At 36.7% G+C, this 15,032-nt stretch overlaps 3 protein-coding genes across 5 annotated transcripts; all 3 read right to left on the reverse strand.

Annotated features, from left to right (window-relative positions):
• Window positions 1–203: 203 nt before the first annotated feature.
• Window positions 204–1,773, reverse strand: LOC135147693 (uncharacterized). The gene is made up of 2 exons (XM_064080923.1): window positions 830–1,773; window positions 204–682 (listed from the first exon to the last, which is right to left on the reverse strand). The coding sequence occupies exons 1-2, from the start codon at window positions 1,771–1,773 to the stop codon at window positions 667–669; spliced, it is 960 nt and encodes a 319-aa protein (XP_063936993.1). The 3' UTR covers window positions 204–666.
• A 434-nt stretch (window positions 1,774–2,207) lies between these two features.
• LOC108194867 (protein NRT1/ PTR FAMILY 5.2) lies at window positions 2,208–3,379 on the reverse strand. Its single transcript, XM_017361805.2, has 3 exons — window positions 3,235–3,379; window positions 2,860–3,077; window positions 2,208–2,756 (listed from the first exon to the last, which is right to left on the reverse strand). The coding sequence occupies exons 1-3, from the start codon at window positions 3,377–3,379 to the stop codon at window positions 2,208–2,210; spliced, it is 912 nt and encodes a 303-aa protein (XP_017217294.2).
• Window positions 3,380–4,267: 888 nt separating this feature from the next.
• Window positions 4,268–8,668, reverse strand: LOC108195866 (putative disease resistance protein RGA4). 3 transcript variants are annotated; one of them, XM_017362867.2, is made up of 3 exons: window positions 8,523–8,668; window positions 4,524–8,031; window positions 4,268–4,444 (listed from the first exon to the last, which is right to left on the reverse strand). In XM_017362867.2, exons 2-3 carry the CDS (start codon window positions 7,949–7,951, stop codon window positions 4,405–4,407), a joined length of 3,468 nt encoding a protein of 1,155 aa, XP_017218356.2. In that variant the 5' UTR covers window positions 7,952–8,031; window positions 8,523–8,668; the 3' UTR covers window positions 4,268–4,404. The 3 variants fall into 3 exon arrangements, with proteins under 3 accessions (XP_017218356.2, XP_017218354.2, XP_017218357.2); XM_017362865.2 differs by lacking the exon at window positions 8,523–8,668 and having other exon boundaries at window positions 4,524–8,493; XM_017362868.2 differs by lacking the exons at window positions 4,268–4,444; window positions 8,523–8,668 and having other exon boundaries at window positions 4,599–4,737; window positions 4,820–8,495.
• Window positions 8,669–15,032: the final 6,364 nt, after the last annotated feature.

The following is a 15,032-nucleotide window of genomic DNA, read 5'->3' on the forward strand; positions in this document are numbered from 1 at the left end:
GCCTGTAAATTGCAGTCGGCATAGTATAAGTCTGACGTGATTTCTTGGGAGTACATTGTTAGTGAAAAATAAAACTAGTCATTTCATTCCGACCAGTTACGACTCCGGTCTGAATATATCATTAATTAAGAAAGATATTAGGAGATAGTTTGACTGGATTTAAAATTGTGACTACTAATTTCTGATTTTAAATTAATTTCTGGTTTATTTCAAAATTAAATTAATTTCTAATCTATTACACAAACACTGATATTTTTGTGGTTGTTATTACCTCTTTTACACATTTTGTCATAAATTAATAGTAGTAATCATATATCATCTATTTTGTTCCTCATGGAGCATTTCAGACTCCTTTGAAATCACATATGCACTAAGCACTATGTACTCTAGAAGTACTTCATCACTGATATTAGACAGGTGTTGAAGCATTAGAGAACTAATCTTTCTGCTTATTGTTTCCAGTACTGTGTTGCTGTCATATAACTCCTCAAGAACCGAAAACATTTATTCAGAATCTTTGCAACTTCGGACATCTGCTGATTTTCAACAACTCAAGTCTCTGAAATGCACTTTGATCTTTACCCTAGGTACTCATAATTGGTTATACCCATACTTGAAGCCTTGGCAAATAAAAATACATTTCGATGCAGCACGACACAGTTGGCTTCAAAAATCTTCCTCCCTGATGCAAGAAGTACATCCAATATATAGATCAAATATTGTAGAGACCCTAAAAGATTTCTAAAATTAAAATGATCAAGCAAATTATCAATTATTAGATTAAGCGAAAAGAAAAACAGATAGAGATAAACTATGGATGTAAGCTTACCAGTGTATAAGTGGAATATGTTGAATTTTGAACCATTCTGGCCATCCCTTCTTATATTTTTCTCTCAGAAGAGGACACCCTTCCGTCTCTAGCAACTGAAGAGGATGCGATTTTTCAAACAGGGGCAAAGTCTTCAAATTCTCACAATCAAATATAAGTAACATCTCGAGAGATGGAAGCCTTGCTATTGAATCTGAGAGAGCTTTCACTCCTTTGAAATTATTTATTCTCAATTCAGTTAATGCAGGGAAGGTGGAGGAGAGGCGATTATCAAGTTGCCCGAATATTGATTCAACCTTTTTCCACCCGTCCAATGATAATTTCTTTAGACTATGAAATGAAACCACGCAAGAAGAAGAGAATGGCCATGGAAATTCGTCTAAATCCTCTGAGAAAGGGCCGAAGCTTAGTCTTTCAAGTGTGGAACTCCTAGTTTGCGCAAATACCCGCTCTAAGAAAGAGGAGGGGCATTTCCTAATCTCAATATCTTTTAGACCAACTGACCCTTCAACTAAATTAATAGTACTTGGCCGAGGACATTTTAGACCCCCACAGTCGATTAGCCTCAAAGAGGTCAGACACAGAGAATTGTTCTTTAACATCTCCTCAATTATAAAGTCCATATTTGAACAAGAAGAGGAAGAATATAATGATGAATCTCCTCCATTTCTGATATTGAGAAGTTCTAGATGCTTGAGAGAAGTAACCTTTTTGCTCATTGTTTCCAGTATCACGCTGCTGTCCAAATCAGTGATTTTGAGCTCCTTCAAGGACGGAAAACAACTATTTGGAATCTTTCTTAACCTTGGACAATACGTAATTTCCAAACTCTCAAGTTTAGGAAATACACTTTGGTCATTACTCCCTGTGCTCATTGCTTCTTCTGCCCATTCTTCTAGCTTTTCCAGCCTATACAAAGTGATAGTCATGAGCGACGGATACATAGTTGTCACTGTCTTCGTGGCTGCACTGTCTAGACCTTCCAATTAATCATTCCCCATGACCTTCAAATTTTCCATCCCCTGTAAATTTATCTTTTTTAGTTTGGGAAGCTGACCCAGTGATGGAAATTCTGTGCATCTGTTGCACCAACCAACAAGATTTTCACCAAGTTGTTCATCATTGTGATCCAAGATGAAAACTTTTCCCATATAGCAGTAAATAATCAATTCTTTCAGATTTGGGTGAGGTTCCAATCCTTTCATCACACCATCATCTTTGTGTTCTCCGTCTCCCCTGAAAATACCAATAATATTTTTGTTCCAGTTTAGAACTAAAACCTCAATATCAGACTTTTCACGAAGCTTTGCCCTGCTTGCTTCTTCCATATTTGCCACGTCGCCAAGGCCATGGAGTTAAAGCTCACCTCTAAGGTTTTTTAGTCCTCCCAAATGTTCAACAAGACATCCAAATTCAACTCATGTAGTTCTTTTGAATCATCCGGGACAACCACATTCCATTTTCTAATAGTGGCTATAAGAACTCTAGCCATCTTGGTCAATGGGCTTCCAGATGCAGGTTGGTGCCTATAATAACGCGAGCCTGCTAGAAACACCAATATTGATAAAAAGAGTCCGATTGTTGGAAGACCATATCCAAGTCCCCAGCCGGCATGATCTTGTATGTAGACTAGGAAAGTGCTGGCAAAAAGTGTGCCGAAGAAGATACTGAAGACCCACCACTTAAAGAATGATATCTTCTGGGTTTTTTCTGTTGGCTCAAATTCATCAAACTGATCTGCACCCATTGTTGAGATGTTGGGCTTTGTCCCTCCAGTTCCGAGTGCAATTATGTACAATGCACAATAGAAGATACCCACTTGAAAAGGTGAAGCTTGCTTGTCACAGTCCATGTCTTTTATACTGTCACCGCATGATGGTGGCCGGAGAGATTTTAATGAAACTACTAGTGTCAGCGAGGACATGCCCTGTTACACAACAAATATTTGAGCCCAAGCAAAGCAATCAAAACATATAGTCAAGCACACATATATATGTGAAACTCGCAAACAATTTTATGTTTTCATATACCCCAAGATAGATGAAGGCTGAAATGATGAAAGTCCAGTAACGGCCAAGATGAGCATCCGCAAAGTAGGCACCTAAAATGGGTGTCAGCCAGACAGTGCCAACCCAGTTGGTGAAATTTTTTGAAGATTTCACAGTTCCTTCATGTAGTTTTCTTGTGAGATACAACACTAGATTTGTTGATATTCCATAAAACGCCATCCTCTCAAATGCTTCATACCCTTCAAAATCATTCATTATACGCAATAAATTAGAAAATCAAACCAAAACTTATTTTCTTCACCTTAATACAAAATAGTACATGAGTTGCATGTGGTAAATCTTCCCTAGGATGATATCGGAAATATCAAAAGAAGCAATAGAATCTTGTTGACATACCTACAATGAAGGAGGTTGCTCTCCATCTCCCTGTGTTTGATCTTAAAACAGGATTACCCTTAAGGTCAACTGTTCCATCTTTAGTGTACTCAACCCCTCTCATCTTGCCATTCTCTTCGACTACTCTTTCCATTGTCATTGTCATCTCTTGTGTTTGATATTAACACAGTTGTACGTGCAGCTCGAGTTTATACTAGACAACCTCTGTCTACCTACATATATAGTTAGCTGCAAATGAAATGGTGGATAATAATTCTATCACTAACACTGAAGTCAGTTCTTATATCTGAAACTCAACCTTTTTCTTATCTGAAATATTGGTAAACGAACAAATGAATATAGCCGCCACTTCTTAGTTTTTTCGAGTAATATTAGATTATTAGTTAGCATCAAAATGTTCAAGTATGAAGAATATCTGGGACAAGACGGCTACAAACGTTAATTAGCCGACTGATCCCCGCATAAGTGACAAATATTCATGTCTATATAGGTAACTATGTGAAAGCTTTGTAGCCGACCTCATCACAGGATCAATAAGTACATTGCTCACTTGTTGTTTCTTCACTCTTTTCTTTTGCCGACTTGATAATGGAACTTATCAGTATATCGCTCACTTATTATCTTTCTTCGCTAAGCAACTAAATATTTGGCGAACCTTGATCTGTTCTGTTTCCTCTCTGTTCACACATTAAACCTTAATCATCAAACAAAAATATTCATTGTTAATGTAGATTATTGACTGGTGTAGGCAAACACATCCTTAATCATTGTTATTTGATTTAAGATCTTCATAAAATTTGAATCATATATTAATTACAGTGATCCTCAGCCTCTCTGGGAACATATCTTTTATAGCTTCTCTATTGTAAACCATACGAGCAAGAGTTGTCTTGCCTTCATGACCTCCCATCCCTACTACACCAATTACAGGTAAAACCTCTTCACGACTTTTGCATTAAACTCCAGTAGTATAAGGTCAGTGGCGAATTTTAATATTTATCATGCAATATGCATAAATTAATATGGAACGAGGTGAGCAAAGTGCGTACTCATTGTTCATCGGTGCTAGTCAAAAAGGGCATTACATTAAATCACTTACAAAATTAAGATTTAAGAATGTAGAGAGTGTTGAACTTTTCTGGGCCACTTTCCTGCAATATCTTTGGATCATTAGTGATGACGAAACCCTTTGATCCACGACTCATTATCCCTGAACAGATTCAAAAATTTCAGTGAAGCAGTAAAACTGGAGACAGAGATAAGTTAGTAACAGAAAGTGATATGTTTACCATTTGATACCCGGAATATGTTGAATCTTGAACCATTCTGGCCCACTCTCTTTTCCACATCTTTCTTTCAGAATTGGACACCCACTTATCTCTAGATATTCCAGGCAATGAGATTCATCAAACAGTAACACTCTCTCCAAATCCTTACAACTGTGAATACGTAACTCGTTGAGACATGGAAGCTTTTCTATTGACAGGACAAGAGCTTTCATACCTCCGAAATTAGATATAGATAGTTTAGTCAAGGCGGGGAAGGTGGAGAACTGAAGTTTCTCAAAGAGCGCTATTGAATTTACCTTTTCCCGCCCTCGCAGAGACAGCAAAACTAGGTTAGGGAATGAATTTAGTGAAGAAGAAAATGGCCATGGAAATTCATCTGAGAAGGGACCTAAGCGTAAAAATCTAAGTGCGGAACTCTGAATTTGGGCAGATATTCCATCTAGAAGAGACGAGGGGAGCCCCCCTAGTGAGAGAGATTTTAGACCAGCTAATCCTTCAACTAAATTAAAACTTACCAGATTCGGGCAATCATACACAGACAAGCTGTCAAGAGAGACACCAAGGGTGAGATGCTGCAAATCCTTGCAGTCAAGTAGGTCTAATGAGGTCAGAGAAAGAGAATTATTTTTTAATAGCACTTTGAGTATTGAATCCAAGTTTGAACAAGAAGAAGAGGATGATGAATCTCCTCCTCCGTCGCTGATATTCCGCAGTTGTAAAGTGGTGAGTGAGCTAACATGCATATACATAGTTTCTAGTATCAGGTTGCTCTCCGAATATGTAATACTCAAATCTTTCAAGGACGGAAAACAGCTATTCAAGATCTTTCTCAACCTTGGACAATAAAAGATTTCCAACCTCTCAAGTTTAGGAAATACAATTTGGTCTTTACCCCCTTTACTCAAAAAGTCTTCCACCCATTCTTCTAGCTTTGGCAATCTCCGTAAAATGAGTGTTGTCATTGACGGATACAGTGCTGCTGTGACTGCTTTTTGGGCCAGACTTTGGCCTCCACATAAATCATTTCCGATAACCTTGACATTTTCCATCCGGTCTATAGATATCTCTCTCAGTTTAGGAAGGTGACCCAGTGGGGGAAATCCTTCGCACCTGCTGCAATATTTCACGGCGATTTTCACCATGTTGGTCATCGTTGGGATCCATGACGCAAATTTCTTTCCCATAAAGTCTTCAATTTCCAATGCTTTCAGATTCGGGTGAGGTTCTAATCCTTCCAACACACCCTCATCATTGAATACTCCTTCTTCCCTATCATCTTCATTGTTCGTCCACTTCAACAGTAAATGTCGAATATTGGACTTTTCACACAGCTTTGCTTTACGTGCTTCTTCAATATTCTCCACGTCATTAAGGCCATAAAGGCTAAGCGTACCTCTAAGATTTTTTAACATTCCTAGTTGTCCAACGAGACAATTTTGATTTTTCTTCACAACAAAATGAGGCAGCGTTTGCAAACAAGTTAACCTCTCAATCCCAACAAACATGTAACTAATTTCAGGATAGCCAATAACAAGATGTCTCAAGTTTGTAAGTTGGCAGATGTTTTCTGGAAGCTCACGATCCTGTGAAATTCTTAGAGTCTGCAAGTTGTAGAGTCTTGTAATGTGATTCGGCAGTTTATAGATAGTATCGACATCTATCCGCAGGAGATCTAAATGCTTAAGGTATTTCAAATTCCCAATTGAACCAGGCACCTCATTACAAAATGATTCTAAAACCAAAACTCTCAAGTACTTGAGTTTGGGTAACACAAAGTTAAATATAGTGATCTCTGTATATAGTGCTTGTACTGTATCAAAGCGTAGCTTAAACATACTTCGTTTTACATCTTTGAATCCTTCCAGCCTTACATATGTAGCCTTTGATCCCTTGTCAACATCACGACTTGGATTTACAGTAGTAGAATAATTACTTGACACATCTAGTGCAAGATCATGCACAAGATCATGCATCTTGCACTTGGTAATATATCCGTATTCATCCTTTTCCACATCTTGTAACAAAGAATTTCCCAACAGGATGTCAAAGTAATCGTTTCCAATGTCTTCCATCAAAACAGTCCTATCCCCCGGAAGGAATCCCAATGCCATCCATATTTGTATCAATTCATCTTTATAAATGTCATGATCCTTTGGCATAATGGAACAATATGCAAAACATCGCTTCAAAGAAGAGTAAGGTAGATTATCATATGACAGCCTCAAGGAAGACAGTACACCTTTCGATTTCCATATTTCACTGTTTTGGATTAGCAACCACTCTTCTTCGGTCTTCTTTGAGTACAATAAACTCCCTAGTGTTTTAATTGCCAGAGGCAGACCTCCACATCTTTCTACCATTCGTTTACCCAAGGCCACAAATGCCTCAGTCTCTAAAACTCCTCCATTCGAAAATGCTTTTTGCTTAAACAATTCCCAACTATCTTCCACTGTTAGTTTTGTCACCAGATAAGGATCAGAACACTGCATAGCATCAGTCACTTCCTGCTTACGAGTGGTAACAAAAATTTTGCTGCCTCTGGCACCCCGAATACCAAGCAAAGAATTCCTCAACTTGTCCCATTCTTCTGGTTTCTCATTCCAAACATCATCTAGCACAAGTAAAAACTTTTCGCCCCTCAGCTTTTCTTGAAGATTTTTTATCAGACCTTCTGCATTATCCAGTACAGAAGGCCTCGAAGTGAGTGACACTACCATTTGATTCAAAATCATCATGAAATCAAAATCATCTGATACAGTGACCCACATCCTCTTCGGAAACATGTTGATCACAGCATCTCTATTGTAAACCATGCGGGCAAGAGTTGTTTTGCCTTGACCACCCATCCCGAGTATTGCATTCACTTGTAAAGCCTCATCATTTGGGTTGCACACCATGTTAACTAGAAATGATATGTCATCATCTCTTCCGACAATCAGTGACTCGTCTTCAAAGGGTTGGGTGTAGCGTATCTCACTGTGTTGCACAGTAGATATCAAATGCTCTACTGGCTTAAGTCCAATATCAGTAGCCCATTTACAAATCTTGTCAAAGGAATTATTGATATTCTTGATCTTATGAGCCACTTTGGAACGATATAATAAGGTGTTTTTAGAAGGAACAAAGAAGTCTCTTACCTTATGACGATTCTCCAGTTTTCTTCGAGTAACTTCATACTCGAGTTCATCCATAAAAGCTTCAGCTGCCTGAGCCACATCTTCAAGTTTGTTGAACCAAATTCTGGCAGTAGACATGATTAAATTCTTGGTTTGAGCATCGTGCAAGAGAGCACCGATTAGTTCAAATCTCTCACGCAGTGTCTCCAAATCTTCGTGAAGTTTCCAGACCTGAATCACTTCATCAGTTGCAAGTGAAACTAGCTTTCGGGCCAGACCAGCAGCAAGATCGACTACAATTGCTTCAGCCATCTTTCTTGCTAACTTCTTCAGGTTACAATCTTGATGATTTCAAGGACTATCCCTTGAGATCTATTTGAGTCTGGTCAAGTCTGAGGAGCCAAAAATTACATATGATAATGAGCCACTAACATGATGGGGCCATTTTGTGCAATAATTTTCGTTTTCAAATTTGTTGTTTTCTTCTTCAATACTTTATTTCCGCACCTATATGTTTCAAGTTTCAACACGCGGTAACATTCAGTAAATTAATAGTATACACTAATAACGAAGACCGGAAATATTTATAGAAACTGAAAAAGACTAATGAAAGTCAGCACCGTGGTGAGCTTTATGCAATAGGAATCTGGAAACATAGTATGATGCTTGTCAAAACGTCAAAAAACCTCAACTATGTAACAAGGTTTCATTCAGTGTTTAGATTATGCAATCCAGAACGAGCCGCTAAAGGATGTACTAATACATTTCAAATATGGTGTATGGGTGCCCATTTATTGTGCAGATAAACCCTGACTAGAAAAAAACAAGAATTCAAGCCCAGTTGTAGAATGGCGACAAAGTGAGAAATGGGTTAAAGACTGACCGCTTTTCCCCTTGATGCTCCATTGCCAATCCAGTCCCAGTTCCAGTTTACAGAGCTGGCGGTGTTAGATTTCCCCAAACTAAAGGCTGTAGATTGCTCGGGGATTTAAACCTTAATTTTTTTTGGGATAAATATGAAGGTCTCGTTTCGTCCAAATTAAATCACTAATTCTCAAATTAACTCAAACGAGAAACTCATTAAAAAAATTTGTATAAAAAATATGATTCTATCGTTAGTCGAAATTTTGAAAGTATTATATATTGAGTTTCGCACATTTGTTTATGAATAGTATTACATCCAAATGAAGGATTCCGAGTTCTACTATTTTCGCTAATATTTTTAGATTTTTAAAATTTTATCAACTATTTATTTTTAATTTTTTGATTGTTTTATTTGATTTAAATAAAAAATAATAGGAGATAAATTTTTAAAATCTAAAAATATTATCTTAAATACTAGAATTCAAAATCTTTCATTTAGATGTAATACCATTCATAAAAAATGTGTGAAACTCAATATATAATATTTTCAAAATTTCGAATAACGATAGAGTGATATTTCTGATACAATTTTTTTTGATGAGTGTCTGATTTGAGTCAATTTGGGAATCAGCGACTCAATTGATACATTTGAACAAAACGAGTGGCCTACTTGATAGTTATCCCAATTTTTTTTTTCTTCTTTTTTGAATTCATAAATGAAATGAATAGCTTGAAAGGGGTGAAACGGTTTATCTGGTTGTTTGACTAGAGAAAATTTGATTGAATATATGTAAATATTATATATATATATATATATATATATATATATAATCGGGTTGGGTTGGGTTAGTTCAGGGTTAAAATTTGTAAAACCCTGACCCAACCCAACTTAATCGGGTTTTTTAAAATATAACCCATTTATTTTTCGGTTTTGAACGGGTCGGGTTAATCGGCCTAAAAAAGGGTCGGTTTGGGTTGGGTTAACGGGTTGAACGGGTTTATGTTCACCCCTAGTACACACTAGCCATCCAAATTTCAAAATGTACGGTTCGGTCATTGAAGTTTCTTGTTATGTACGGTTTGATCACAAAAAATTAACAAAATAAAAACCGGGAGAGAGTTTAATACACACGATGTTAGAGGAGAGTGGATAGTAGGTGGGGAGCATGCAGTTACACCGGCAATTCTAACTTCATACACCAACACACACTTCTAAATGAAATATAAATCGTTTCACTTTTTGGCACACACTTCTAAATTTTTTGACCGTATAATTAAAATTGTTAATTTTGAAATTTTCTTTTTTAAATAAAAATAATAGTTAATATTATAATTCACAAAAAGAAATTTTTAAAAATAATGATTTTTATTTCAACTATATGGTCAAAAGGCTTAAAATTGTGTGCCAAAAAGTCAAACCACTTATATTTCAAAACGGAGGGAGCAGCACTTATTCATTTGGACTTATGTGTAATGTGTATCACTTATTTGTTTCGACTTATCATAGATATTTTTTAAAAACTATTATAATAAATTAAATATTATTTATTATTTTAATATATTTCTATCATTATCCAAAATAAGGTGATATAATAAATCTCTTGTCAAAGGAAGCATTAATATTCTTGATCTTATGAGTCACTTTGGAACGAAATAATAAGGTGTTTTTAGAAAGAACAAAGAAGTCTCTTACCTTATGACGATTCTCCACTTTTCTCCGAGTAACTTCATACTCGAGTTCATCCATAAAAGCTTCAGCTTCATGAGCAACTTGTTCAAGCTTTTTAAACCACAGTTGGGCAGTAGACATGTTTAAATTCTGGGTATGAGCATCGTTCAAGAGAGCACCAATTAGCTCAAACCTTTCGCGCAGTGTATCCAGATCTTCATGAAATTTCCAAGCCTGAATCAACTCATTGGTTGCCAGTGAAACAAGCTTGCGAACCAGTCCAGCAGCAAGATCAGCTCCAGTTGCTTCAGCCATTTTTTCTTGTCAGCTTCTTTAGTGTATTATCTTGGAGTAGATGTGTATGCATGTGGTGATAGTTTTAATGACTATCCCTTGATATATGTTGGAGTCTTGGTCAACTTTGTAGTGTGAACTTTGATAGTTTTGTGGGGCAGATGTGTATGTGGTTACTAAACAACTCATCAACATTCTATTACGAACACTGCTCTTGACATTTTATGAAAAGCGGAACAAAATTCAACAAATAACTCATTGAAACATTTCATCAAACACATGAGTATGTGATAAATGACATAACATATGATTCATAAACAGTTAACGAAAGAGAGTTAAAGACCGAAAGAGATCATTCTATGCCCTGATAGAAGTGAGCAGTGAAGAGTAGCAAAGATTGGGTACAGGAGAGGAGAAGAGCACTAACCCTCTGACCAAGCTTCTGCAGACTATTCATTGTGAACATTTAAGCAACAACATGAACAAGCACAGTTTCAAAGAACTAATGACTAATTACTTGCTGACAACTTCACAATTTGAGGCTATAACCTAGGTTTACAATTGGAATATGTTTAATCTTAAACCATTCTGGTCCGCTCCCCTTGCAATATCTTTCTTTCAGAATTGGACACCCACTTATCTCCAGGCGTTCAAGGCAATGAGATTCGTCAAACATGGGCAAACTCTCCAAATTCTTGCAATTGCGAATAACTAAGATCTTGAGAGATGGGAGCTTTGCTATTGGAAGGAGAAGACCACTCACACCTTCGAAATCAGATATAATTAGTTCAGTCAAGGCAGGGAAGGCTGTGAACTGAAGTTGCTCAACGAGCGCTATCGATCTTACATTTTCCCACCCACACAGTTGTAGCCGAATCAGGTTAGGAAATGAGGAGGAGGAAGAAGAAGAGAATGGCAAAGGAAATTCAACCAATTCATCCGAAAAGGGACCTAAATACAAATCTACAACTGTGGAACTCTGAATTTGGTTAAAAACCCGATCTAAAAGAGAGGAGGGGAGATTCCTAATCGAAAGATCTGTTAGACTAACTGACCCTTGAACTAAGTTAATACTAATTAGATGCGGGCAATCATGTATACGTAAACTGTCAAGAGAGACACCAAGCACCAGACGTTTTAAACCCTTGCAGTCATCTAGGTGTAATTTTCTGAAAGACTGAGAATTATTTCTCAATAGCACATTAATTATCGATTCCATGTTCGAACTTGAGGAAGAAAATGAACTTCCTTCTCCGTCCTTGATATTCTTGAGCTTTAAAGAGGTGAGTGAACTAACATCTCTGCTGATCATTTCTAGTATCATGCTGCTCTCCAGATCTTCGATTTTCAACACCTTCAAGGACATAAAAGAACTAATCGGGATTTTTCTCAACGTTGGACAGTTGAAGATTTCAAACTCCTGAAGTTGAGGGAATACACTTTGGCCATAATTGACGCATGTACTTGTGACATCTTCTACCCATTCTTCTAGCTTTGGCATATCTTCCAAATGGAGTTCTCTCAGTGATGGATACAGTGTTGATGTAACTGCTTTCTGGGATCCACAAAAATCGTTTCCAACGACCTTAACATTTTCCATCCCACTAATACAGCAGTACTTGAGTTTAGGAAGGTGACCCAATGGAGGAAGTGTTGGTTATTTTAGTGTAAATTGAATTAACTAGTTGATCAATGTAATCATAATATTACATCGAACAAGTCAGGAGAGTACGGAGTGTATGCTTAGTTCGAGTTTATTATGATTATTAGTGCTTATGAGGCATGTTCATTGGCATTAGACACATCTATTGGAAAAGAAGTGTCTATTGGCATTGGATTTGTCCATTGACATTAGACACATTTATTGGGATAAGATGTGTCTATTGCCATTAGACAAATCTATTTGGATTAAGACGTGTCTATTGTCAAAAGACACATCCGTTGACATCTATATATAGATGTTGCATTGATCATTTCAAGATAGATGGTTCATTTGAAATACACAACAATACACATTCTCTCTTCTTGCAGAATTTCTGACTTTATCCGATTGAATTATTTGGTGAACCACAAATAACTTCAATCTGAAAGTGTTCACACGACTTCAGAAAAATCCAAGTTACAACCAAATCTACAACAAAGATTGAAGTTATTCTATTCTGAAGATGACGAACGGAGAATCTGCAAAAGATATGACAAGTAAGTTTGCAAAGTTGGACAAGTTTGAGGGTCAAGATTTTCGAAGATGGCAAAAGAAGATGCATTTTTTGTTGACCACGCTAAAGGTTGTGTATGTTCTAAGTACTCCTATGCCAGAAGAGATTGAGAATGAAACTATTGAACAAACAAGGCAACGCTGCAAATGGGAAAACGATGACTACATATGTCGCGGTCACATCCTAAACGGTATGTCTGATTCCCTTTTCGATGTATATCAAAATGTTGAGTCAGCGAAAGAATTGTGGGATTCTCTTGAATCCAAGTACATGGCAGAAGATGCTTCTAGTAAGAAGTTTCTTGTCAGTAATTTTATGAACTATAAAATGGTCGATTCTAGACCGGTGATGGAACAATACAATGAATTGTTAAGGATTCTGGGACAGTTTGTTCAACACAATCTGAAGATGGATGAATCTATCTCAGTTTATGGTGTTATAGACAAACTACCGCCATCATGGAAGGATTTTAAACACACCTTGAAACATAATAAAGAAGATATGACATTGGTTGAACTTGGAAGTCACTTCCGAATTGAAGAGGCTTTGAGGACTCAAGAAAATGAGAATAATCCTAAGGGCAAGAACCAAGTCGGTAACTCTTCTGTGAATATGGTTGAAGATGGTGGATGTTATAAGAATCCTAAAAACAACAAGGGTGACAAACGGAAATTCAAAGGAAACAACAACAACTTTTCCAACAAGAGGCCTAAGATTGCATGTTGGAAGTGTGGAAAACCTGGACATTTCAAGAAGGATTGTCGGGTTGGTAAAAGTAAGCAAGAAAGGCTTAATGCTGGTCCAAGTGGATCCAAGGATCCAGAAAAGCAACAAGGTCAGATTTTGATCAAAAATTGTAATTCTGGTCAGAATTATGTATCATTGATATCTGATGCATTTTATGTGCAGGATGATAATGTTGCTTGGTGGATTGATTCTGGAGCAACAAGTCATGTATGTAAAGATCTTCGTTGGTACACAGAATTTGAACCAATTGAAGATGGATCTATCTTAAAGATGGGAAATGTTGCAATTAAACCGATCAAAGGGCTAGGAAATGTTAAGCTAGTGTTTACTTCTGGAAAATGTATATATTTAAATAATGTGTTGTATGTTCCTGGGATTCGAAAGAATCTCTTGTCTGGTGTTGTATTAAATAATTGTGGATATAAGCAAGTTTATGAAAGCGACAAGTATATCTTGTCAAAACATGGCACTTTTGTTGGCTTTGGTTACTTATGTAATGGCATGTTTATGTTAAATGTAAATACTCCATTTAATGATGAATCTTCTTGCATGACTTCTACTAGTACTAGCCTAAATTTAAATAAATCAGAATTATGGCATGCTAGACTAGGACATGTACATTATAAAAGAATAAAGGATATGTCTAAAATGAGTCTCATACCTGCTATTGATTTGAACAATGAAAAATGTAAAACATGCATGTTAACAAAGATAACTACAAAGCCCTTTAAAGTTGCTAATAGGGTGTCTGATGTATTAGAATTGATACACAGTGATTTGTGTGATTTTCATTCTACACCATCATTAGGAAATAAAAAGTATGTTGTTACTTTTATTGATGATGCTTCTAGATATTGTTATGTATATTTGTTGCATGCGAAAGATGAAGCTCTTGACTCCTTTAAAATATATAAAGAAGAAGTAGAGCTACATCATCATGGTACATTGATTAAAAATCTACGTACTGATAGAGGAGGTGAGTATTATGATCCAGTGTATTTTCAATCTACTGGTATAATACATCAAACCACGGCTCCTTATACACCACAACAAAATGGTGTAGCAGAAAGAAAAAATAGGACTTTGAAAGAAATGGTTAATTCCTTGTTGTCCTACTCGGGTTTGAGTGAGGGATTCTGGGGTGAGGCTATGTTGACAGCCTGTTATTTATTGAATCGAATTCCTAGTAAGAGGAATAAAATTACCCCTTATGAACTTTGGTATAAAGAGTCACCGAAATTGAGTTTTCTGAGAGTTTGGGGATGTAGAGCAGTTGTAAGACTCACTGAACCCAAAAGAAGAAACTTGGGTGAACGAGGTATAGATTGTATCTTTGTTGGGTATGCCGAGCATTCCATCGCATATAGATTCTATGTGTTAGAATCTAATGACTATGTGCCTGTGAACTCGATTATCGAGTCAAGAGATGCTATCTTTGATGAAAACAGATTTACATCTATACCTAGACCGAGGGACATGCTTCTATATTCTTCTAGTAGGAACTCAGTTTCTACAGAAGATGTTCATCAACCGTCTGAACCAAGGAGAAGCACTAGAGCTAGAAAAACAAAGTCTTTTGGAGATGATTTTCATCTTTATCTAG

Source organism: Daucus carota, chromosome 7 (assembly GCF_001625215.2).
Source record: "Daucus carota subsp. sativus chromosome 7, DH1 v3.0, whole genome shotgun sequence".
Lineage (NCBI taxonomy): Eukaryota > Viridiplantae > Streptophyta > Magnoliopsida > Apiales > Apiaceae > Daucus > Daucus carota.